Source organism: Macaca thibetana, chromosome 11 (assembly GCF_024542745.1).
Source record: "Macaca thibetana thibetana isolate TM-01 chromosome 11, ASM2454274v1, whole genome shotgun sequence".
Taxonomy (NCBI): Eukaryota; Metazoa; Chordata; class Mammalia; order Primates; family Cercopithecidae; genus Macaca; species Macaca thibetana.
The window spans coordinates 114,277,680-114,304,344 of NC_065588.1; the positions used below are offsets into that span (position 1 = coordinate 114,277,680).

The 26,665-nt window shown below is 46.6% G+C and overlaps 3 protein-coding genes across 4 annotated transcripts in view; 1 reads left to right on the plus strand and 2 right to left on the minus strand.

Annotated features, from left to right (window-relative positions):
* Positions 1-20,005, minus strand: part of WSB2 (WD repeat and SOCS box containing 2) — a 28,500-nt gene extending 8,495 nt beyond the window's left edge. Inside the window, exons 1-4 of one of the 2 annotated variants that reach the window (XM_050748074.1) lie at positions 19,835-20,005; positions 10,090-10,258; positions 1,304-1,548; positions 1,013-1,144 (exon numbers count right to left, since the gene is read on the minus strand). In XM_050748074.1, the coding sequence (XP_050604031.1) occupies positions 1,013-1,144; positions 1,304-1,548; positions 10,090-10,258; positions 19,835-19,847 (559 nt within the window). In that variant the 5' untranslated portion in view covers positions 19,848-20,005. Of the gene's footprint in view, positions 1-1,012; positions 1,145-1,303; positions 1,549-10,089; positions 10,293-19,834 lie in introns of those variants that run through there. The other variant, XM_050748073.1, reaches the window with a different exon arrangement.
* SUDS3 (SDS3 homolog, SIN3A corepressor complex component) overlaps positions 1-26,665 on the plus strand; it is a 1,028,644-nt gene that overhangs the window by 636,292 nt on the left and 365,687 nt on the right. The window lies entirely within an intron of this gene.
* VSIG10 (V-set and immunoglobulin domain containing 10) overlaps positions 22,393-26,665 on the minus strand; it is a 47,429-nt gene continuing 43,156 nt past the window's right edge. The window contains exon 9 of the mRNA XM_050748018.1: positions 22,393-25,484. Coding sequence (XP_050603975.1) covers positions 25,429-25,484 — 56 coding nt within the window. The 3' untranslated portion in view covers positions 22,393-25,428. The remainder of the gene's footprint in view (positions 25,485-26,665) is intronic.

Below are 26,665 nucleotides of genomic sequence, written 5' to 3' on the forward strand. Positions count from 1 at the left end.
TCTCGGCTCACTGCAAGCTCCGCCTCCTAGGTTCAAGTGATTCTCCTGCCTCAGCCTCCCAAGTAGCTGGGACTACAGGAGCCCAGCACCACGCCCAGCTAATTTTTGTATTTTTTAGCAGAGATGAGGTTTTGCCATGTTGGCCAGGCTGGTCTTGAACTCCTGACCTCAGGTGATCCACCCGCCTTAGCCTCCCAAAGTACTGGGATTACAGGCGTGAGCCACTGTGCCTGGCCTGTTATATCACCTTTCTAGTTAAGGATCAAACCAGAGATGTATGGAATTCCTTACTGGGCCACCCCCGTATATAGTTTGCTCAAGGCAGAATTTCACAAAACCTGATGCCCTGTAGCCTGAGAGAATTATTCTAGGCTTAGAGTCTGCTTCAAAAAGAAAGTCTAACAGGAAGCACCCAACAGGGACTTCAACATCAGTGGTTCTCAACCTGGGGAGACCTTGCCCTTCACAGGACATGGGGACTTTTTTGCTTGTCACAACTGGAGAGGATGCTACTGGCATCAAGAGAAGAGGCCAGGCATGCTGCTCAGTGTCTTAGAATGCACAGGAGAGCCCACGACAAAGGCTTATCCAGCCCAAAATATCCATAGTGCCGATGAGGAAACCTGTTCTAGATCAAATATTTTTAACAGGGGCAATTCACCCCAAGAGGGTACAAACTAGTTCTTGGTAGCCAAAAAAATCTTAACATTTTTTTACATACAAAGCATAGACATGCATTCAGCACATAAGCAAATATACAATAGATCTTCAATATTACAATAGCCTAAATAGACACACAGTATATGTCTGGTATTAAACTCTCTTTGGTACGGTATTATCTTTGGGGCGGGCAGGGGCAATTAGGAAAAAACTGTCTAAAAAGGCTCCTTAAGGGACAATCACAGAAAAAAACATCAAGAAACACTGTTTTAGATCAAAACGAAACTGGTAAAGAGGAGAAAGCAAATACGGTATTTTTGGAGTTGCCAAGTAGTTCCTTCTCTTCCCATACCGTGTTTATTCAGGTCCCAGATGCGAAGAGTCTTATCCCGTGACGCGGAGACCAAAATCAAACTGCCACTGGGTGTGAAGCTCAGATCTCTCACGACATCTTGGTGGCCGGAAAGATTCAAAAGCAGAAGCCCTGGCATGAAAGCAGGGGCACTCAGTCAGCCAGAGAGGGGGCACAAGGTGTGCCTTCCACGGCCACACCCCTCGGCCAACACGAGTGGAGCAGGGAGGTGACACAGTCAGAACATGCACCCGAGCCTCCCAGCTCCTGCGCCAGCCAGCAATGACCTACCTGTCTGCACCTCCCAGATCTTGATCTGCCCATCGTTGAGTCCTGTAGCAAGAACCAGGCAAGAGACATCGGGCACCTGGGGGTGGTGGCGTGCCCAGAGCTTCCTGCTGGGTGGGGAAGGCCACGGGCTGAAGGCCAGCCCCCAGACAATCTGACCACAGTCCAGCGTCTTCTCTTTTGGGCTGCCCCGCCCTTTCGTCTCATTTTTGCTACTGCGGCTTTTGGCTTCAAACCCTTTAGGGATGCTGGGAGAAGCAGAGATTTCTTAATGAATCTGCAATTGTTACCAAGTCTATCAACTTTTCATCCTGGGACATGTAAGACTTTTGGGGAGTGGAGGGAAGGGTCTGTCACCCAAGCTGGCATGCAGTGACACAATCATGGCTCACTCAGCCTTGACCTCCCTGCTCAACTGATCCTCCCGCCTCAGCCTCCACCAAGTAGCTAGGACTACAGGCATGTGCCATTAGGCTCTGTTAACTCTGTTTGTATTTTTTGTAGGACGGACTTTTGTCATGTTGCCCAGGCTGGTCTCGAACTCCTGAGCTCAAGTGATCTGCCCACCTTGGCCTCCCAAAGTGCTGGGATTACTGGCATGAGCCACCCCACCGGGCCACATAAGATTTTAAATCCTAGAAACAAGCTGGCGTTTGGTGCAATTTGCTGTGACTTTTCTTTTTGTTTCTTTTTAAGAGTTGATGTAGGCCGGGCATGGTGGCTCATGCCTGTAAATCCCAGCACTTTGGGAGGCCAAGGCAGGTGGATCACCTGAGTTCTAGAGTTCGAGACCAGCCTGGCCAACATGGTGAAGCCCCATCTCTACTAAAAATAAAAAAAAAAAAGATTAGCTGGGCATAGTGGCGGGTGCCTGTAACCCCAGCTACTTGGGAGGCTGAGGCAGGAGAATCGCTTGAACCCAGGGGGCGGAGGTTGCAGTGAACCAAGATCGCACCATTGCACTCCAGCCTGGGGAACAAAGGCAAAACTCTGTCTCAAAAAAAAAAAAAAAAAAAAGAGTTGATGTAACACAGGCTATACTGGCCATGGCTCAATCTATTTGCAACAGCCCTGCAATGGGGTGACCTGCCTTATGGGATAACTAAATCACAGATGCTCCAGGGAGTCACATGGTTGCTCAGAAAGTTCTCTCGGGTTTTGGTGAGTGGAAGGAAAAAGATACTCAGTTTTTCCCATGAGTAAGAAAGCGCAATGCAGGTTTGGAACTAGGGCAGAACTTAGAGTCTGAATAGCCACCACTCTCCTGCCTGATGAGTTCCCTTATCTCTAGCTTAGAAATCCCCAAGGAGCTGGAAAATAAACCCCTGTCTTGCCAACACCGTTTGTTTGGTACATGTTAATTTCCACCTTTACTCACTATGTTCCAACTGATTAATGAGGCTCCTTCATTTACTTCCCTGATGGTAACCTGCACAAGAATCAAACAGCAAGGTAGTCAAGAGAGAAAAGGAATTCACAGGGCTGCGTAGAGGTAGCCTGTCCTGGAAGATCTCTTAACCCAACCCTCTCCTACAATTCAACTTACAGTGAAACAGGCCCAGATAAGCTAAAACATGGGGCCCTGGCTGCCACTGTGCCCAGGAAACAATGTCTCAAATGCACAAGCACTTGGCCAGCCCTGGGGTTGAGCCTGAAAACATGAAGCTTACTGTTTGCGGTACACAGCACAAAGGTCTCCATGTGACCTGACCATACTCTGGTTGGTTAAACTGAGGGAAATGGAGACGAGAAAGCTGAACGCCAAATTTGGTTCCATGAGAAATCCTAAACTTGATGCATATGTAGTTGACAACTTTATGTATTAATTGGTGCAGAAATAATTGCAGTATTTGCAATTACCACCATTACTTTTGCACCAACCCAATATTACAGATGGTAAAAACCACCATTACCTTTGCACCAACCCAATATTACAGATGTTCCCAAAAAATTCTAACTAAATCACATTTCTGTCAATTGTGTGGTGAAAGACATGAAAGAATTTTAACCAAGCTCATTTACAAAATTAGAAGGGAGGGGCCGGGCACGGTGGCTCACACCTGTAATTCCAGCAATTTGGGAGGCTGAGGTGGGTGGATCACCTGAGGTCAGGAGTTCGAGACCAGCCTGACCAATATGGTGAAACCCCGTCTCTACTAAAAATACAAAAATTAGCTGGGTGTGGTGGCAGGGGCCTGGTGGCGCACGTCTGTAATCCCAGGTACTCGGGAGGCTGATATGGGAGGATTGCTTGAGCCAGGAGGCGGAGGTTGCACTGAGCCAAGATCACATCACTGTACTCCAGTCTGGGTGACAGAGTCAGACCCTGTCTCAAAAAAAAAAGGTCTACGCTCTTAGCAATTGTCAAGTGTATATTATTAATAACCACAGTCATCATGCTGTACAATAGATCTTCTGAACTTACCCTGCTTAGCTGAAACTTTATACCTTTGATCAATATCTCCCCACTCCCTCTCCCACCCCCGGTAACCACCATTCTACTCTCTGTTTCTATGAGTTAGACTTTTTTAGATTCTACATGTACGTGAGATCACGCAGTATTTGTCTCTCTGTGCCTAATTCATTTCACTTAGGATAAAGTCCCTCAGGTTCATCCATGTTGTAGCAAATGACAGATTTTGTTCTTGTCAATAAAGTTGTATTGGAACACAGTCACACGCATTTGTTTAGGTATTGTCTGAGGCTGCTTTCACACTGTGACAGTAGAGTTCAACAGTCAAGACAGAGACCTTATGGCCTACAAAGCCTAAACTATTTACTTTATAGAAAAAGTTGGCCAGGCACTATAGCTCATGCCTGTAATCCCAGCATTTTGGGAGGCCAAGGTGGGCGGATCACTTGAGGTCAGGAGTTTGAGACCAGCCTGGCCAACATGGTAATACCCCGTCTCTACTAAAAATACAAAAAATTAGCCGGGCATGGTGGGGGGTGCCTATAGTCCCAGCTACTTAGGAGGCTGAAGCAGGAGAATTGCTTGAGCCCAGGAGGCAGAGGTTGCAGTGAACTGAGGTCGCACCACTGCACTCCAGCCTGGATGACAGAGCAAGACTCCATCTCAAAAAAAAAAAAAAAGAAAAGAAAAGAAAAAGAAAAAGTTTGCCAACCTCTGGGTCTAAATGGCCAAATATAGGCTAAAACTTGTTATTCTGGCCAATCTGAATGTGACCACGAATGTCACTTCGATCGGTCCAGACCTACCTGGCTCTGGCCCTGGCACTGGCCGCTGAGTTTGCTGTCACGAGAAGAAGCACTTAAGAGGCAGGCTATGGGAAGAGGTTTAAGACAGGTTGGAGCCACCAGTTAAATTTATTTTATTTCTTATAAAATCCTGATTTCTGTATTTATTTATTTTGGGTTTTTTTTAGAGACAGGATCACTCTCTGGCACCCAGGCTGCAGTGCAGTGGTGTGACCATAGCTTACAGCAGCCTTGAACTCCAGGGCTCAAGCAGTCCTTCCACCTCAGCCTCCTGAGTAGCTGGGACTACAGGTGCATGCCACCATACCCAGCTAATTTTTTAATTTTTTGCAGAGACAGGGTCTTGCTGTGTTGCCCAGGTTAGTCACTAATTCCTGGCCTCAAGCAATCCATCCACGCCTCCCAAAGTGCTGAGATTATAGGCATGTGGCACCACACCTGGCCCTAATTTCTGCATTTGAATTAAGGAATACACCTGTAGCTACTTTATTCCAAAAGAATTAAGGCATATTTATCATTTCATTTTAATATCCTAAATTTAATTTTTCTAGAAAGAGATACTAAAATCTCCATTTTATGGGTTATTAACTTTCCCAGGGTCACAAAATCAGGGGCAGAACTGGAACTAAGGTCTTGGGTATCCTGGCCTAATGCTTAACAAATACTTTGAGTTTGCTAATGAATCAAGGGATGAGTTACATGAAACGCAGTGGGATCGTATCATGGGAAAGGGCTGATGAGGCAAGACAGATTCATTGGCAGAATTTAGCTTCACTGAAGTTAAAGTTTCTAAAAACTTTATTTCAAAAAGCAGTATAATTATTTGGTTAATATCAATTATTTGCTCAATATCAAAAGCACTACATAATATGATTTTTTAAAAATGTAAAACTACCCTAACTAGAATATAAATGCCTCAAATTCTCTTTTAAAAGACTTTTAAAATAGCAATTGTTGGCGGGGTGTGGTGGCTACGCCTTTAGGAAGCTGAGGGAGGATCACTTGAGGCAAGGAGTTCAAAGCTGCATTGAGCTATGATCATGCCACTGTACTCCAGCCTGGGTGACGGAGTAAGACCTTGTCTCTGCCCCCCAAAAAACCCAATTATTTTAAATTATAAAAATAATAAATAAAAATAGAAGAGAAACATGGGAGAAATGTGAAAATGAGACAAATAAAGTAAAAATTACCTATAATCCTAACACCACCATTCTAAACATCTCACTATAAATTTTTGTGTATATACACGTCTTTTAAAAACAAATCTGGCCGGGCGTGGTGGCTCAAGCCTGTAATCCCAGCACTTTGGGAGGCCGAGACGGGTGGATCACGAGGTCAGGAGATCGAGACCACCCTGGCTAACACGGTGAAACCCTGTCTCTACTAAAAAATACAAAAAACTAGCCGGGCGAGGTGGCGGGCGCCTGTAGTCCCAGCTACTCGGGAGGCTGAGGCAGGAGAATGGCGTGAACCCGGGAGATGGAGCTTGCAGTGAGCTGAGATCCGGCCACTGCACTCCAGCCTGGGCGACAGAGAGAGACTCCGTCTCAAAAAAAAAAAAAAAAAAAAAAAAAAAAAAAAAAAGCCAAATCTGGTATCATACTGCATACATGGTTTTACAAACTGCTTTTTATTTTTTTTAAGAGACAGCATCTCACTGTCGCCCAGGATGGAGTGGCCTGGTATGATCAGAGCTCACTGCAGCCTCTAATTCCTGGGTTCAGGCGATCCTCCCATCTCAGCCTCCTGAGTAGCTAGGACCACATGCATGTGACACCACGCCAGGCTAATTTTTAAATTTTTTTTGTAGAAACAGGGTCTTGCTATGTTGCCCAGGCTGATCTAGAACTCCTAGCCTCAAGTAATCCTTCCACTTCTGCCTCCCAAAGTGCTGGGATTACAGGCGTGAGCCACCACACCCGGCCATATAGCCTCTTTTTTTTTTCAATAAGCTTCATACTGCAAACATTTCCTCAGAATACTGTTCTTCAAAATATGTGATTTTGTCAGGTGCAATGGCTCACGCCTGTAATCCCAGCACTTTGGGAGGCCAAGGTGGGTGGATCCCTTGAGGCCAGGAGTTCAAGACCAGCCTGGGCAACATAGTGAAACCTTGTCTCTGCTAAAAATACAAAACAATTAGCTGAGTGTGGTGGCACACGCCTGTAATCCCAGTTACTCAGGAGGTTGAGGCAGGAGAACCGCTTGAATCCAGGAGGCGGAGGTTGCAGTGAGCCGAGATGCGCCAGTACACTCTGGCCCGGATGACAGAGCAAGACTCTCTCAAAAAAAAAAAAAAAAAAAAAAAAAAAAAAAAAAAAAAAAGCAGACTATAAATTCATATAGTAAATGTACTTATATGTCAAGTCTTAAAGGAGCATCCCTTGTATTTCAAGTGGGGAATTAGTAAACAATGTATGACCTTGGCATTATCATTAAACCGACCACAGAAGGAACTGAAAACTCTGATTAAAAACACATGACAAAATTTGATGGCTGCAAAAATATCATATGGAAATGGTAAAATTTTCTTAACCATCCTCTCATTTCTGGATTTCAAACTGTTTCCAATTTTCTTAATATACAACTAATTTCATAATGAAGATCAGTGTATATAAATAGATGACACCATTTCTGAGATTTCTTTTTTTTGTTTTTTTTTTGAGATGGAGTCTTGCTCTGTTATCCAGGCTGGAGTGCAGTGGCGCGATCTCAGCTCACTGCAACCTCCGCCTCCCAGGTTCACGCGATTCTCCTATCTCAGCCTCCTGAGTAGCTGGGATTACAGGTGCACACCACCACACCTGTCTAACTTTTTGTATTTTTAGTAGAGACAGGATTTCACCATGTTGGCCAAACTGGTCTCAAACTCCTGACCTCAAGGGATCCGCCTGCCTGGGCCTCCCAAAGTGCTAGGATTACAGGCATCAGCTACCGCGCCCGGCCCAAAAGAACATTTTTCAGGTCTTTGATGCATTTTGCCAGCCTTCCTTCCAGAAACTGCACAGATTTATCCCCCTCAACCCTAGCAGCATGCAGAGTACCCATCTCAACAAACTCCTGTCAACATTCCCTTTTATCAATGCAAATTTCATATCCAACTTATAAAAACCTTAAATCTAATGTTATTTATAAAAAATGCTTAAAGCAAAATAAATGAGAGCTTCAAGGGCAAGGGCCATGTTTGATTTATCTCAGGACTCTCAGTCCCTAACTCCGTGTTACGCAAAGAAACTATGCAACCAAGGCTGGCCAACATAGTAAAACACCGTCTCTACTAAAATACAAAAAAATTAGCCAGAGGTGGTAGCGCATGCCTGTAATCCCAGCTACTCAGGAGGCTGAGGCAGGAGAATTGCTTGAACCCAGGAGGCGGAGATTGCAGTGAGCCAAGATTGCGCCCTTGCACTCCAGCCTGGGCGACAGAGCAAGACTACGTCTAAAAAAAAAAAAAAACCAAAAAGAAAGAACCTATGCAACCAAGGCTGGCTGAATGAATGAATACAGACATAGAGTTGCCCTGGGACCAATGAAAACATACAGATGCTGGACTATCTGAATGGGAGCTCACAGCATTCTGACACCGGGGCTTGTCCATCCCAAAGAAAGAAAAACTAGTATCAGAAACTAAACTTGGCCAAGCGCCATGGCTCACGCCTGTAATCCCAGCTACTTGGGAGGCTGAGGCAGGAGGACTGCTTGAGGCCAGGAGTTCAAGACCAGGCCTAGGCGAGACCCTGTCTCTACAAAATATTTAAAAGTTGAGCGGGCATGGTGGTGCGCCTGTAGTACCAGCTACTTGGGAGGCTAGGGCAGGAGGACAGCTTGAGCCCAGCAGATTAAGGCTGCAGTGAGCCGTGACTGAGCCACTGCACTCAAGCCTGGACAAGAGAGCAAGACCCTCTCTCTGTCTCAAAAAATAAAATCAAATAAAATAAACTTGGTTGCTAATAAAGAGACAAAAACGAGCAAAGGCTCTGAGTAGACATTTATCCAAACAACGTATACAAAGGACCAGTAAGCACCTGAAAAGATACTCCGCCAGGTGCAGTGGCTCCACACCTGTAATCCCAGCACTCTGGGAGGCCAAGGCCGGTGGATCACCTGAGTTTGAGACCAGCCTGGCCAACACAGTGAAACCTCGTCTCTACTAAAAATACAAACATTATCTGGGCGCGGTGGTGTGCACCTGTAGTCCCAGCTACTTGGGAGGCTGAGGCAGAATTGCTTGAACCCAGGAGGTGGAGGTTGCAGTGTGCCGAGATCATGCCACTGCACTCCAGCCTGAACAACAGAGACTCTGCCTCAAAAAAAAAAAAAAAGAAAAGAAAAGAAAAGAAAAGATGCTTGACATCTGTAGCCATCAGGGAAATGCAAATCAAAACCACTATGAAATGCCACTTCACACCGCTAGGATGGCTATCCGCTAGGATAATAAAAAAGACACACAATAACAAGGGTTGGATGTAGAGAATCTGGAACCTGAATCCATTGCTGGTGGGAAAGTAAAATGGTGTAGCCACTCTGGAAAACAGTCTGACACTTCCTCAAATAGTTAAACATAGAAAACACAAGTTTTCTATAAAAATGTTCACAGCAGCACTATTTGTAACAACCAAAACATGAAGACAACCCAATGTCCATCAACTGATAAATGTATGAACAAAATTTGTCATCTCCATATGATGCAATAAAAGGAAATGAAATACTAGTATATGCTAGAACACAGACGAATTGTGAAAACATTACGTAAAATGAAAGAAGCTAGTCAAAAAAGGCTACGTGTTGTATGAACCATGAATAGGAAACATCTAGAATAGGTCAATCTAGAGAGACAAAGTAGATTAGTGGTTGCCTGGAGAGTGCAGGGGGGTTAGGGGATCTAAGCTAAGGGATACAGGATTTCTTTTTGAGGAAATAAAGATATTCTAAAATTGATTATGTGCTGGGTGCAGTGGCTCATGGGAGAAATGTGTAATCCCAGCACTTTGGGAGGCTGAGGCAGGTGAATCACTTGAGGTCAGGAGTTCTAGCCCAGCCTGGCCAACATGGCAAAACTTCATCTCTACTAATAATACAAAAATTAGCCAGGCATGGTGGTGTACGCCTGTAATCCCAGCTACTCAGGAGACTGAGGCAGGCAGGAGAATCGCTTGAACCCAGGAGGCAAAGGTTGTAGTGAGCCAAGATTGCGCCACTGCACTCCAGCTTAGGAGACAGAGACTGTCTCAAAAAATAAATAAATAAAGTAAAATTGATGATGGTGATGGATGCACAACTCTGCAGATAGACTAAAAGCCATTGTATTGTATACTTTAAATGGACAAATTGTGTGGTATATAAATTACATCTCAAAAAAGCTATGGAAAAAAAAGCCAACTTGGGGCTAACATAATCTTGACCGAATTGACTTTCACATATACAGAACTTGGGGCTCTGGAAACCCCCATGATCAATTCCTGAACCATGAGCCACCTTCCCTCTCTCTGGTTCTCGGGCAGGGAGATGGCAAAAGAACAAGGGGTGTTTGGAAACGCGCTGGATGGGGGCCCCAGTGAGAGAACACTTACAACTGCTCCTCCAGTGGCCAGGGGATCAGTTTGACGATGCAGTGTCCTTGAGACCAAGCAAACCAGGAGCCATCTGGGGAGAAGGCGACGCTCCAGGTTTCACAGCTGGACTTCCAATCAAACTGGTGGGGGCGCCCGGGCTTGAGTTCGGCCAGCAGCAGCGGTTCCTCTGGGGCAGGAGACAACATGCTTCGAATACACACCCCCTTGCTCCCTGACCACCCAGACACAGGAAAGCCACCGTCTCCCTGTGGCAAAGAGCGACACTATCCATTCCCAGAGGGAGTTGTCACTTAAATGACCCAGGGCAATAACAGCAGCCACAGGCCACATTCCACCATGGTTACTCAATCCTGGCACTCCTCACTGCTGGTTAACCATGACTCACAGTAACCTTTGTGCCCGTGAACTCAGTGAATGGAGGCCTCATTTTCCTATGAATACTTGAAGGGGAGGAAAGTGGAGAGATAGCCAGACCAGGAATATGCTAGATAGTGCTGATTATGGGGCCAAAATAGCAAGGCCTTCCAACGCATTTCAGTTTTCTTCAAAAGAACCTGCTGCTAGGAACGGGCGCGGTGGCTCATGCCTGTAATCCCAGCACTTTAGGAGGCTGAGGTGGGCGAATCACGAGGTCAGGAGATCAAGACCATCCTGACTAACATGGTGAAACCCCATGTCTACTAAAAATATCAAAAATTAGGCAGGTGTGGTGGCGGACGCCTGTAGTCCCAGCTACTTGGGAGGCTGAGGCAGGAGAATGGTGTGAACCCGGGAGGTGGAGTTTGCAGTGAGCCGAGATCGCGCCACTGCACTCCAGCCTGGGCAACAGAGCAAGACTCTGTCTCAAAAAAAAAAAAAAAAAAAAAAAAAAAAAAAGAACCTGCTGCTGTCAAAGAAGGAATATATGAAACTCAAAGGCTCCCTCTCACTCGCCTGCATCCTCCCCATCATCAAGGCTAAAAACGCTCAGTCCTTGCCCTGCTTCCTCACACTCAGAAGTATGGATTCCATCTCCCCATCTCTCCTGCTTCCACATCCTCTGTCCGGGGTTAAACCTTCATCTCATCTTGCCCAGATCTTTTGCTACAGTCTCCTGATCGGTCTTCCTACCCCTAGAGACGCTGCTAAAGCTGAAATACACATACCATCACATCATTTCTTTCAAATACATTTGAAAGCTCCCACCTGCCTACATCATAAAGGCAACTGAGCCCAGGCCTTCCACCACATGCCATCTGCCCCAGCCCATCGGTCCAGACTCCTTCCCTTATCCCCTCCCTGCAGGCCACACTCTGGCCACAAAATCTCCTTAACATGCAAGGGGCTTATTTACGTTCACACCTGGACCCACTTTTGCTTATGAGAATCCCTAGCTTCTCAAAGTAACAAAAAAGAAAGAAAAAGTAATAATCCCACCTAGATTCACAACTAAGAAGCGTACCCTGATCTCACACTATCAAAACGGAAATAAGTCGCACCTTGTTTATTTCGTTCTCTCTTATGTAACCAATTTCCCTCTGCCCCCGGCCCTCCTTATCAGTGTCTAAATACCTTGTTCCAACACCCAGATCATTTCATCTTTGTTTCTCCCAGGACCTAACACACCATTTTCTGAAAGAGTAGGCACCAGATTGGAGCTTCTTCATTGACTGACCCACAGTTCCTAGTTCAGTTCTTTACTCCGGTGGAAGATTCTCAATGGCTGAGGAAGCTCATAAATTAAAGGCCTTCAGAATGAATTTTTTGACCATTATGACTGTGATACTTACTAATATAAAAACTGGCTTCCATCCTGAATGAGGTCAGTTCCTGATGTGTGCATTCCACACAAGGAATGTGGAATGTGGAAGACTTTGACCCTGGCTGTTACCAGATAGATACTCATTTTTAAAACTCATATTTCATATATGTTAAGACACATCTTTATACATCTACATTTTGACCTTGCTGAAATCAGGATGTATCTTACAATCAATGACTTTTCATAGTTAAATAGGTAGTATTTTTTTCTCAGTTATACATGATGATAATACAATCCATGGTATCTTGGATTCAGTAAAGCAGATGGTAGAGATGCATATGTGTATATTTATAAAATATTTTTGCCGGGTGCAGTGGCTCACATCTGTAATCCCAGCACTTTGGGAGGCCAAGGCAGGTGGATCACTTCAGGACAGGAGTTTAAGACCAGCCTAGCAAACATGGTGAAACTACGTCTCTACTAAAAATACATTTAAAAAAAAAAAAAAATTAGCCACGCATGGTAGCGGGCACCTGTAATCCCAGCTACTCAGGAAGCTGAGGAAGGAGAAGCACTTAAACCCAGGAGGCGGAGGTTGCAATGAGCCGAGATTGCGCCACTGCACTCCAGCCTGGGTGACAGACCAAGACTCTGTTTCAAAAAAAAAAAAAAGGCTCATGCCTATAATCCCAGCACTTTGGGAGGCCAAGGCGGACAGATCACCTGAGGTCAGGAGTTCGAGACCAGCCTGACCAACATGGAGAAACCCCGTCTCTACTAAAAATACAAAATAAGCCAGGTGTAGCAGCACATGCCTGTATCCCACCTACTCAGGGGGCTGAGGCAGGAGAATTGCTTGAACCCGGGAGGTGGAAGGCAGAGGCTGCAGTGAGCCAAGATGGCGTCATTGCACTCCAGCCTAGGCAACAAGAGTGAAACTCCGTCTCAAAAAAATAAATAAATAAATAAATAAATAAATTCTGGTATATGCATTTATAGGAAAATAGTAACATAGGTATATCTTGTTATATAAAATAGGTATGCGTTGCTGAAACTTCTGTCTTTAAATAGAATGTTAATAAATCATATCAAGCCTTTGTAAAGAGAATATTCATTCTCAGAGGTTCTACGTGTAGATCTGGGTTTTAATGTATTAGGTCTGGCCAGGCACGGTGGCTCACGCTTATAATCCTAGCACGTCGGTAGGCTGAGATGGAATGATCGCTTGAGGCCAGGAGTTCAAGACCAGCCTGGTCAACATAGTAAGACTCTATCTCTAGAAAGAGAAAGAAAGGCCGGGCGCGGTGGCTCAAGCCTGTAATCCCAGCACTTTGGGAGGCCGAGACGGGCGGATCACGAGGTCAGGAGATCGAGACCATCCTGGCTAACACGGTGAAACCCCGTCTCTACTAAAAAATACAAAAAACTAGCCGGGCGAGGTGGCGGGCGCTTGTAGTCCCAGCTACTCGGGAGGCTGAGGCAGGAGAATGGCGTAAACCCGGGAGGCGGAGCTTGCAGTGAGCTGAGATCTGGCCACTGCACTCCAGCCTGGGTGACAGAGCGAGACTCCGTCTCAAAAAAAAAAAAAAAAAAAAAAAAAAAAAAAAAAAAAAAAAAAAAGAAAGAGAAAGAAAGAAAAGAAAGAAAAGAAAGAAAGGAAGGAAAGAAAAGAAAAGAAAGAAAAGAAAAAAAGAAAGAAAGAAATTTATATATATATATGGTCTGTGTAAATAGCTCGTTGTATAGACCCAGGTAAATCCTCCTAGAAATCTGTACATTTGTATGTGTGATAGTTTTATTTATACAATCACATGTGTATAGCTATTTGTATAGACCCAGGGTTCTCAACTGGGGGCTATTTTGCCCCTTGAGGACATTTGGCAGTAACATTTTTGGTTGTCACAACTGGAGATGCTACTACTGCTGTCTAGTGGGTGGAGGCCAGGGATGCTGCTCAACACCCTGCAGTGCACAGGACAGCCCCCAGCAAAGAATCATTTGGCCCAAAACGTCAACAATGCTGAGGCTAAGAAACCCAGATGCAGTCAAGTATTAAATGACATTGACTGATCTAGAGAAACATTTTCAAATGACCTGGATGGCCTGGGATGTGGCTTACACCTGTAATCCCAGCGCTCCGGGAGGCAGAGGTGGAAGAATTGCTTGAGACCAGGAGTTCTGGATCAAATGACCAGAATGAAAATTTCTTTTTTTTTTTTCCCATCCTGATAACATTCACAGTTGGTTCACTTCCTCTACATTATCCCCCTTTTTTTTTTTTTGAGATGGAGTCTCGCTGTGTCACCCAGGCTGGACTGCAATGGCGCAATGGCACGATCTCAGCTCACTGCAACCTCCGCCTCCTGGGTTCAAGCAATTCTTATGCCTCAGCCTCCCAAGAAGCTGGGATTACAGGCACGCACCACCACACCCAGCTAATTGTTGTATTTTTAGTAGAGACAGGTTTTTGCTATCTTGGCCAGGCTGGTCTCAAACTCCTGGACTCAAGCAATCTGCCTACCTCGGCCTCCCAAAGTGCTGGGATTACAGGCATAAACCACCATGCCTGATCTTTTTTTTTTTTTAATCTCCCAAACCAAATCCATTAGCAAGTTCTATGAAGTCTGTTTCCAAAAGACTTGCCAAATCTAACCCCCCTCCATCTCTACTCTCATCCATGCAGCACCATCTCCCACCTGGCTCAGTAGGCAACCTTCCAGTTGCTCTCCCTGCTTCCCCTCTAGCCCTGCACCATCAATTCTCCTTGCCTCCAGAGTGATCAGTTTCACTGTTAGAATAAAGCTCTAGCTACTCACCCTGCCCTCAAAATCCAGCATAATCTGAACCTCCCTGGGTTGTACTTCTCTCCCTGCCCCTGGCTCCAACACATTGCCCTTCTCTCTACCCTCTGCCAATGCTCAATTAGTTCTGACCCTAGGCCTTTGCACCAACCATTCCCTTCATCTGGAATGCCTCTCCTCGGCTGGCATCTATTCTTATTCAGGTCTGGCTCAAATGACAACTGCTTAGAGAGTCTTCTGACCCCTGTCAACCTCCTTCACAACCCCTCACTTTATTTTCTTTACAGCCCTATCACCATTTGATTGCCATCTGTCTCCCCTCTACTAGGACATCAATTCCAGGGAGCAGGAACCTTGTATATTTATTCCCAGAGCTGGCAGAGTTCCTGGTGGAGGGCAGGCAGTAAGTAAATATTTGTCTAAAAAATACATATGGTATAACTCTTTAAACAAAAAAGTAATATAAAGCTGGCCGGGCATGGTGGCTCATGCTTGTAATCCCAACACTTTGGGAGGCCGAGGCAGGCGGATCACTTGAGGTCAAGAGTTCGAGACTAGCCTGGCCAACATGGTGAAACCCCGTCTCTACTAAAAATACAAAAGTTAGCCGGGCATGGTGGCGGGCGCCTGTAGTCCCAGCTACTCGGGAGGCTGAGGCAGGAGAAATCACTTGAACCCAGGAGGTACAGGTTGCAGTGAGCAGAGATTGCACCACTGCACTCCAGCCTGGGCGAGAGAGCAAGACTCTGTCCCCCCAAAAAAAAAATAAATAAAGCCCCTTAAACTCTGATGATGCTTATGCCAAACACTTCACATGAAATGCTTCTTAAACACAACCCCTACTTAGAATTCACACTCTATTTCTGTGATTTAGGGATTTAATCTCTTACTATTTCAGGTTCAAGAATCCAGGAGCTAAAAGAAGAACAAACTCAGTAACTCCTGTCTCTTGGAGTCTGGGCCCAAACTAAACTTGGCTACAGGGAGAGAAAGCCCTAATTAGTGCAGAACTTAAAAACAAAACAAACAAACAAAACACAGCTGGGGGTGGGGGATCTAGCTTCATCTGGTATGGTACTTGCAGACCCTTCTTGGTGAAAAGGCCTATGAATCAGGGTTTCTTTGTTTTCTCCTTTTTTTTTTTTTTATTTTGAGACAGAGTCTCACTCTGCCGCCCAGGCTGGAGTGCAGTGGCGCAATCTCAGCTCACTGCAACCTCCGCCTCCTGGGTTCAAGTGATTCTTCTGCCTCAGCCTCCTGAGTAGCTGGGATTACAGGCATGCACCACCACGCCTGGCTAATTTTTGTATTTTTAGTAGAGATGGGGTTTCACCATGTTGGCCAGGCTGGTCTCAAACTCATGACCTCAGGTGATCTGCCCACCTAGGCCTCCCAAAGTGCTGGGATTACAGGAGTGAATCACCGCGTCTGGCCTCTTCTTTTTTAAATTGATAAATAAAAATCATACATATTATGGCATATAACATGTTTTGATATACGTATACATTGTGGAATGGCTCAAGCTCATTACCATATATGCATTACCTCACATACTTATTTTTGTGTGGTGAGAACACTTAAAATCCACTTTTAGCAAATTTCAAGTATACCATACATATATATTTGTTTTGTTTTGTTTTTGAGACAAGGTCTTATGCTGAAACCCAGGCTGGGGTGCAGTGGCTTGATCACAGCTCACTGCAGCCTCAACCTCCCACCCAGGTTCAAGTGATCCTCCGGCCTCAGCATCCTGTGTGTCTGGGGCTACGGGGGCATACCACCACACTCAGCTAATTTTTTTTTTTTTAACTTAAATTTTTAGTAGAGATGGGTGTCTGGCTATGTTCACCAAGCCGGTTTTGATCTCCTGAGCTCAAGCGATCCTCCTGCAGGCATGAGCCATCACACCTGGCCCTGGATCAGGGTTTGCTAATTAAACAATGGGATGTGTTTGGACAATCAGGCTGAGTGGAAAGGTATATATTATAAGCCTCTTCTAGGCAAAGCAGTTAGCCTTAACACAGAGATGAAAGCTATGACCCCAGCCAGCAGGAAGCTAGGCGATTTTTCCTGTCTCAGGAGGACATGTACATTAGATATTCCACCGGCCTCAAAAGCTTTCCTCGGTTGCTCCATCTTATCATTCAGGGATTAGTCCTCAGGTCGCCTTCTCAAGAGACCATCCTGGCCTCACCATCTAAAGTGACCATTCATTTTCCTTTTTTTTTTTTTTTTTTTTTGAGACAGGGTCTTGCTCTGTCGCCCAGGCTGGAATGCTGTAGCGCGATCATGACTCACTGCAACCTCGACCTCCCCAGGCTCAGATGATCCTCCCACCTCAGCCTCCCCAGCAGCTGGGACTGCAGCCGCATTCTACATGCCTATAGTTCTGTATTTTTTGTAGAGATGGGATTTCGCCATGCTGCCTAGACTGGTCTCAAACTCCTGGGCTCAAGTGATCTACCCAAGTTGGCCTCCCAAACTGCTGGGCCAATGCGCCTGGCACCATTCACTTTCCTTTAACCATTTTATTTTCTTTATAACCATCACTTAGATATTTTCTTTTTCTTTTTTTTTTTTTTTTTTTTTTTTTGAGGCGGAGTCTCGCTCTGTCGCCCAGGCTGGAGTACAGTGGCGCGATCTCGGCTCACTGCAAGCTCCGCCTCCCGGGTTCCCGCCATTCTCCTGCCTCAGCCTCCCGAGTAGCTGGGACTACAGGCGCCGCCACCACGCCCGGCTAATTTTTTTGTATTTTTAGTGGAGACGGGGTTTCATTGTGTTAGCCAGGATGGTCTCGATCTCCTGACCTCGTGATCCGCCCGTCTCGGCCTCCCAAAGTGCTGGGATTACAGGCTTGAGCCACCGCGCCCGGCCCTTTTTCTTTTTTTTGAGATGGAATTTCACTCTTGTTGCCCAGGCTGGAGTACAATGGCACGATCTCGGCTCACTGCAACCTCCCACTCTCTAGTTCAAGCGATTCTCCTGCCTCAGCCTCCTGAGTAGCTGGGATTATAGGCATGCACCACCACGCCCAGTTAATTTTGTATTTTCAGTAGAGACGGGGTTTCATTATGTTAGTGAGGCTAGTCTTGAACTCCTGACCTCAAGTGATCTGCCCACCTCAGCCTCCGAAAGTGCTGGGATCACAGGCGTGAGCCACCCTAGCACATTTGGTTGATATTTTCTTGATTGCCTGTCATTTTTACATATTTATTGTCTATCTCTTTCTCAGCGCACCCAAACTTGCCAGTTCACTGCTATTGGGCTACACCGTCTAATAGGGAAATCACATGTAGTTACCAGCCACTTGAAATGTGGCAAGTCAGAATTCAGATGGCCTGAAACTATAAAATACACAACACATTTTGAACAGTTAGCACACACAAAAAATCTAAAACATTACAATTTATTTGATTACATGTAGCGCTAATATTTTAGACATGTTGGATTGAAAGAGTTTTTAAATTGTCGCCTAGTTCTTTTTTCTTTTTTAATGTGACTATTTGAACATTTTAAATTACATACATAGCTCACATTAAACTTTTGTTGGTCAGGGCTAGCCTAGAGGGTGCCTGGCACATAGTAGACACTCAACAAATATTTGTTGAATGAATAAATGAATTCTAACCATTGCTCTGAAGATTTCAACTGTTGCCCATTGTATTTCCTTTACAATGGGCTTTATTCCATTTGAAAAGAAGTTAAAACTCTGGCCTTTTTTGTACAGTAACTTGGCAGCTCTCAACAACCCTGCCCACACCCTCAAAACGAAGTTGTCAATCTTTAGGAAAATCCCAGAACTGGAAACAGATTTCTGTTAAAAAGGGAGGCCAGCTACAGATTGCTTTCACACTGAACTGTAAGGAGGCAATGGAAATGAAACGGAAGCTATAAAAAGATTCACATAGGATCTACACAAACAGTAGGGGCCCTTTAAAAAAGAATTCTCCGGGTAACACACTCACTGAAAAGAAAGCCCTTATCTAGATGGGAAGGGGAGAGAGCTGCCTTTAACTCAATGCCTGACTTCAGCAAACAAAGAAATGTCATTTCCTAAATTAAAAAGTAACACCACCCCAGGGAATATCCAGATTTCAACCTTCCCACCCACAATAACAAGCCATCAGCAATCAGAATTCTCCAGACCAGGATGAAGCTTGAACTTGGCTGCAAGATTACAATGAAGTTCTGGAACAAATTCTGAGCCCTGGGCCTTGACCCCGTTCTGAAAATTTCTCCTAAGGAAATTGCATTTAAACTCGGGTCCTTCAAGAGCTGGGACTCCAGGAATCAATTCTAAATCTATCCCAAGTTTCTATACAGGTGGGATTCCGAGGGAAGGTCGTTGGAGGGGAGAGGGCCGAGGCGTGCATGCGTCTTGAGGTTTTTTCCCCTTGCATAAGAGACACACCTTTCCCACTGAGATTTAAATGTTCATCTGAGCTGGTTTGAGGTATATCCAATATCCTGACTTCCACGCTGTCTTCTGATGGGGATGACAGATAACAAGAATAGAGGCAAGGTCCTCACCCATCAGTGTATCCTAAACTTGCCTGATCATACATATCGCCAGGGATCAGCATCTCCAGTCCCGCCCCACCTCCACTGAATTAATCTCCAGTGGGAGAGGCTGGGAATAGATTGTTTCAACAGGGAACCCAGACACCATTTTTACCGGGTTCCAACCACCCTCCGAGGCAGGTACTAGAATTATCCCATTTTGCAGATACAAAACTGAGACATGGGTGGCTGGCGGTGGTTCTGTGGTTCGTCCACTGTCACCATCACACAGCTTGTGAGGGGCAGAGGTGACTCCCATCTAGACATGCGAGTGCGTCCCCTGGCACCTGGGTACCCAGAGGCACCCACCCCCTTCGGGATCTCCGTTTTAGGGCTTGGTGCTCCCCACCCAGGAGCCCCCCCGTCCCGGTCGGGGGATCTCCTCCCGCAGAAGCCCGATCTTCCCGATCCCGTCGCCAGCGGGAGCCGGGGTGGCGGCCACTGACAACGAAAGTGAAACAAAGCTGGTCGCCGGGCGCGCACCCCCGCCGGCCCCGCGCGGACCTCCCAGGCGGGACGCCCCCGCCGCGTCCAGCCCCCGCCCCGCCCCGCCGAGCCAGCCCCGGGGTCGCCTCCCCCTCCCCGGGGAGAACGGGCCACGGCCCCGCCGGGCGGGAACTGGCCGCCGGGCCCCACTCACCTCCGGCCTCCATGGAGGACGCGCGCGGCCCCCGCGGCAGGCGGCGGGCGCCTCAGCCCCCCGGGCCGCGGGCCCTCATGCCGCCCCCGCGCCGCCCGCCCTGGCCCGGCCGCCGCCGCCGCCCGGAGAGGCCATCAGCTGCTTCCCGTCACATGGCGGTGGGCGCGGGCGGAGACGCGCGGGGGCGGGGCGCTGGGGAAACGGAGGGGGGGGTGCGGACGGGATGAAAACGGTGGGGAGGCAGCTGAGGGAAAAGATGGAAAATCAGGGGGGCGGTACGCTGACGGGATAAAAGCCCAGGGGTTGCTGAGGGGAAACGGGGGCGGGGAAGACGCGCGAACCAGATAAAAATGGGGCAGGGGTGGGGGGAGGTGAGCGGAAACGGGGTGGGGCGCGAAAGGGATAAAACCCAGGGGTTGTGCGGGGTCCTGAGGGGAACCAGCGCCGGATAAAACCGGGGAAGGGAGGGAGGGGAACTGGGCTGAGGGAAACCGGGGAAAGGGGAGCGACAGAAACCGGAATAGGGGAAGCCGGGCTCAGGGGAAAAGGGGGTGTTGGAGAGTGGGTAGAGCCAGGCTGAGGGAAAAACCAAGCGGGGGAAGCGGCGATCCGGGGAAAACGGAGAGAGGGGGACTGAGGGCGGTGGGGGGAAGGGGAACCAAAGGGGCTGAAGCGAAGTCGAGGGGAGGGGCAGGTGAAAATGGAGCCATGCGAAGCCCGATGAGGGGGGAACGGGTAAAAATGGGGGCGGGAGAAATAGGGTGGAGGGAACACGGGCCGAGAAGAAACCTGGGGGAGAGCTGGGCTTAGGCGAAAATGCGGAGGGAGAGGGGGTGGAAGGAAGGTGTAATAACCGGGTGCTGGGGCTTGGGGGAGGACATGAATAAGAATGGGGGGTGCGGCGAGGGTCAAGGCTAGGGTAAAACAAGGGGGGCCGCTCAATGGCTCCGGTAATGGGAGAGGGAAGTGAGGAGAAAACGGCGCAGTGGGGAGAGGAGCGCAGGGTGAAAACCGGGGTGGGGGTGGGAACGAGATAAAAAACGGGGCAGGGGCGATTCGGAAGAAGACTGTCCCCTTAACTACCTACTGCGACAGCCTCTCCTGTCCCCGTCCCCCTGAGAAAGCTGCTCCCTGTGTACCTGCATAGCCTCAAGAAATGGCTCGCTTGGGCCAGACGCCCCCTTTCTAACATTGCAGGGCCAGGGCAGGAGTCATCATGGAGGCTATTCCTGCCTGAAAGACCCCATTTCTTAGTTGTGCGGTCCCCAGTAGTGTCAGTGGCTTGGGGATTTCTTACTGAGCTCAGCTCATTGTCCTCAAAATGCCTCCCTTTAGCCCCGACTCGAGCGCTTCCCTTTCCTGCTTTGGGTCCAAGCTCTTCCCGCGGTTCTTGGTGTCAGCTTCATTCAAGTCACTCTCGCGCTTCTCATTCCTTTCTCCCCGCCTTTCTTCACTTCCCTCCAAGTGCCCTCTCCATTTCCCGGTCACTGGTCCCAGAGCTCCGGATCGCAGTGGTTCCATTTTAAACTTCTTTGCTTTCTAACGCAACCTATGTTTTCTGCGGTAACTGAGGTTCCCGGGTTCTTTTTCGCCATGGTCTCTCCGTTTTAATGTTTTGGTTTTTTTACCCAGGCCCCTGTTTTATGAGCCCTGGGTACTTCCTTCTTGTGTCCCTTTTGGCCTCCTGGGTTACACTCCTGTTCACCCCACTTGGCCGGTTTTGTTTTTTTTTTAACCTGCCGATTTCTCAGTCTCCCCGTTTTCCGCTGGCTACCTGTCCCTTCCTCGCCGCCCATTTTAACTTTAGCATGCCCCGTTCTCACCCTTCATTTTCCACTGGGTATTTTTTATGCTTCCTAATTTTAAAAACGGACCAGCACACCCCTTCCTCTGGGTCTCCACTTTTTATCTCTGGCACCAGTGTCGGCCTCCTCCACCTCTGCTCCCATTTAATCGCTAATTTCCTGCCTCCTGAGGACCCCCGTTTTATTGTCCAGCCTCCCCCCTCCCACTTTTCTCTTCTCTAATTTTCTGAGTCTCCATTTTTTGTCTTCCAAATTCCTTCGATTCCTGGAGTCTTTACAGGCCTCATTTTTATGTACACATCATGGAAAAGAATAAAAGGGTAAGGGCGCAGGGCACGATGGCTTATGCCTGTAATCCCAGCACTTTGGGAGGCCTAGGCGGGCAGAACACCTGAGGTCAGGAGTTTGAGACCAGCCTGGCTGATATGGCCAAACCCAATCTACTAAAAATACAAAAATTAGCTGGGCATGGTGGCTGGCGCCTGTAAACCCAGCTATTTGGGAGACTGAGGCAGGAGAATCACTTGAACCCAGGAAGCGGAGGTTGCAGTGAGCTGAGATCTTGCCATTGCACTCCAGCCTGGGCGACAGAGCAAGACTCTGTCTTGAGGAAAAAAAAAAAAAAGCGGGGCTGAGGTGAGAAGAATATTGTTACCAATTTTTAAAAAGCTAGTAAAAAAAAATTTTTGTCAAGTTCATTTTTCCAAGTCTTTCAATTTACTAAGCAGGTCTCAATCAAGATCACAAAAGCACTTACTTAAAAATAGCTTTATTCCATTATCTTTTAAAAAATGCATATGATAACCTCAGAATTAATTTCTCCCAATCTCCCCCCACCACATCTTAAAATGTAAATAATGGAGAAGGAGCTGTTTTTTTTCTTTGCAGCAGTTCCTGGCCAGTCCCAACGTGAGAAATATCAGTTGGCCCTTATTGCATCATAATACATTTTACCTAGTAAGGATGATTTTCTAAGTCTCAGTGCATGGGTTATTGCAATTTTCCATCTTGTGTTTTCCTGCGGCAATTATGGGGCTTGTATGTGCTTGTGAGAATTGGAGCCAATATCAAAGCCACAGAATTGTGGAGGCTCCCTTCCTGGGGTCCACCAGGTTTTGAGAAAAACAAGAAAAAAGTCAGTTGCAATGGACCTGAAGTGTTTATCTTCCTGGTCCTGATAAATAGATCTCACAGTCTCTACGTTAACAATACATGCAGATAAGATTTTTTTTTTAAAGCACAGTGTAACAACTCGGACTTTGCCACACAAACTGTAATCCACTGTCAACAAGCTTGTGGATTTGGGCATGGATCGTCTTAAAGAAGCCTGAATTCTTCAAAAATCCTTAAAACTTGAAGACCTGGATTCTACCTGATCCAGGATATTAATGTGCACACAGGACTCAGATATGTGACGGCAGTCACAGCTCAGCTGGTCAAAGGTTTATAGTGTTTGGCACCAGGACCATGAAGCTCCCATTTGATAGTGGAAAAACCCTCAAATATTTCCTATCAACAGATGTGTGTGCAAGAGAAGAGGAAGTTGTGGAAAATATCCCAGTGATCTTACAAAACATTCTCTGTGTTCCCAGTGAGGGTTTTTTTTTTTTTTTTCACCTCAACAGTTTTTGTGTTTTCTTTTTTTAATCTTGTTGCCTCTGAGTAGTAGACTCTTCAATTCTGGAATTTGGTTGCCGAAGACTCTAAAGGAGAGACTCACTCAGTATTCAGTGACTTTAGAAGCAAGCTGAGTATCTCATTCTAAAATGACACTGATTTACACTGTTGAGAATGGTTAAGTACGTGGGTGCCTTGCAGCAAAAGACAAAAAGCCAAAAGCCAGTAGAACTGCAATTCACAGCTATTCCTGAGGGGTGCACATTGCAGCCCACTCTTGAGCTCCCCAATGTTCTGAGCAGGGGACAGGGCATACTTCTAGTGATTTGCTTAGTTTAGTCCCTTCATCCAAGAAAACAGGCCTTCCCCAACCACACCTGCAGGGTTACTTCAGACAACCAGCTTCTCATTTTAGAGTCCCAGTTCCTAGAATTAGAGAAAGGAAGTCCCCCTTTAAGCCCTAGGTCCGGCCCACTAGAGCAGATACGCAACATGAAAGAGTGCAAATTCAAGTAAGTTTTTCATATTTAGCAAACATCCACTGCACCTTTATAAGATCCTTGACTTTAAGAAATTTATATGAAATCAGAAAACTTAAATATTGAAACTATACAAGGATCTACTGGAAGCATCAGCAGGCTAAACTCATCACATGGTATTTTCATTCCAAATTTAGTGTTACTGATCAGTGTACCCTCAGAATATCCTTAAGCAGCAGGAAGGAAACAAGTTTTCCTCTTCCCATTTCCAAGATTGAGAAACAGTCCAGATGAGCTGGTTTGCCCAAGCAGTTCTTATCACCAGATACTCCGTTATTAAACATGTCTCCTGCCTTCTTTGAAAGCAACAGGAGAAATGAAGCATAGGAAAGTCTGCAAGCTAATAGTGTATCACCTAGGAGGCTTGTATATAAATATGAAGCTCTGCAAAATGTGGTTATAATGAAAGGCACTTGCTATTACCAGCTCCCTAACTCTTTTTAAAAGAATTCTATCTCCAGGGAAATAAAAATGGTTAAGACAGTGCTGATTTGCTTAGTTTAGTTCCTTCATCCAAGAAAACAGACCTTCCCCAACCACACCTGCAGGGTTACTTCAGACAACCAGCTTCTCATTTTAGAGTCCCAGTTCCTAGAACTGGAGAAAGGAAGTTCCCCTTTAAGCCCTAGGTCCTGCCCACTAGAGCAGATACGCAATATTAAATAGTACAAATTCAAGTCAGGTTTTCATATTTAGCAGGTGATCTTACAAAGATGTTTTTCAATAAATGGATTACGTTTTTCAATGAATGGATCTTACAAAGATGTTTTTCAATAAATGGAAGGAAAGATGTGTGTGCTTGGTTTTTTTGCTGAGACCCAAATGTTGCTAGTGCAAGCACCCACCAGGGGTACAGGTCGAGTCAAAGCTGAATGAAGAGCTCATCTTCAATGTAGCTTTCCAAGCTTTCCGAACGAGACAATAAGTGAGCAATTTCCTCATCTATTTCATAGGTGAGGAAATTGAGGCCAAGAGACAGGTAAAGAATCGTGCCCTAGCCCATGAAAGAAGGAAGCAACAGAGCCCAGATTCGACTTCAGGTGTTTCTAACTCCAAAGCCTGAATCAAACTGCCTTCCTCTGATTGGCATTGGTACCTGGAACTTCACCTGTTCCAAGGAATTGATATTTGCATGGTGGCACGGCTGAGGCAGGAGAATCGGTTGAATCCGGGAGGTGGAGGTTGTGGTGAGCCGAGATCGTGCCATTGCACTCCAGCCCGGGCAATAGAGGGAGACTCGGTCTCAAAAAAAAAAAAAAACAAAAAGTGGCAAAAGGCACCAAGACCCAGCGCTTCCCTGACCTCTGCTCCCTCCAAATAAGCATCTATCACAGTAAATCAACCTGGATAAAGCCAGGATTCACAGCAGAAGTGGCACCTCAGACACCAAAGCAGCCTTACTTCTCAAAGCTTTTAAACATCATTGGGAAAACTTAGAGCAAATCAAACCAACGTTTTTCAATAAATGGAAGGAAAGATGTGTGCGCTTGGTTTTGTTTTTTGCTGAGACCCAAATGTTGCTAGTGCAAGCCCCGGCCAGGGGTGCAGGTCGAGTCAAAGCTGAATGAAGAGCTCATCTTCAGTGTAGCTTTCCAAGCTTTCAGAGCAAGACAACCATGGATCATCCTCTTCTTCAGACTGGCCTATCTTCTTCTTGAACAATGTCACTTTGCTCCTCACTGCTGTCATCTGCACAGGGGGGAAATAAACCCAATGCTTTGTAATCAGAGTGTGATTCTATTTCAACCATCAGTCATCAATCATCTCAGTGATTTCTAGTCCTTTCCTGGTGAGTCACAGAATGGGATCTCATGGAGAAGAAGGTGGGGTAGGGTGTGTTTTCCCCTTTTCACCTGTTTTCTACACTCAAAACCTCTAGGCATGCTTGATACCAGCCATCCTTCATGTCCTCTGCTCACGCCCCTGCCCTCACCTGAAACACCCTCTCTCCTTTCTGCTTATTCCAACTCAGCTGTCCTAAAGCCTTGCTTCATGTCCACCTCTTCCATAAAGCTTCCCCTGACCAGTGCACCCCTCCAGGCTCTTATCTTTCTCTGAGGTCCTATAATTTTTGGTTCAGTGGCACGATCTCAGCTCACTGCAGCCTCAACTTCCTAGGCTCAGGGGATTCTCCCACCTCAGCCTCCCAAGTAGCTGGGGCTACAGGTACATGCCACCATACCCAGCTAATTTTTTGTACTCTTAGTAGAGACGGGTTTTGCCATGTTGCTGAGGCTGCTCTCAAACTCCTGGGCTCCAGTGATCCGCCCACTTTGGCCTCCCAAAGTGCTGGGATTACAGGCATGAGCCACCACGCCTATAATTTTTCAATATTGTCCATCAGGCAATTAATCAAATATCTTTCTGCAGCAGCTCTTCTACTGCTCTCTCAAAGTGTTGGTTCAGTCTTGCTCCTGTTTCCATTTCCCCTGTGGGTTTTAGTTTGTTCACCTAAACTGGTTTTTTTTGTTTTGTTTTGTTTTGAGACAGAGTCTCACTCTATCACCCAGGCTGAAGTGCAGTGGCTCAATCTCGGCTCACTGCAGCCTCCGTTTCCCGGGTTCAAGTGATTCTCCTGCCTCGGCCTCCGAAGTAGCTGGGATTACATGCACCTACCATGCCCAGCTAATTTTTGTATTTTTAGTAGAGATGGGGGGGGTCTCACCATGTTGGCCAGGCTGGTCTCAAACTCCTGACCTCAAATGATACACCTACCTCAGCCTCCCAAAATGCTGGGATTATAGGCGTGAGCCACTGCACCCGGTCTGAACTGGTCTTGTAAAGCCCCTGCATGAAGACGCTAACAGTTTCTCTTTTCTATTCTCCCACAATGCCAATATTGTGCCTACCCTAGACCAGGACCTTGATAA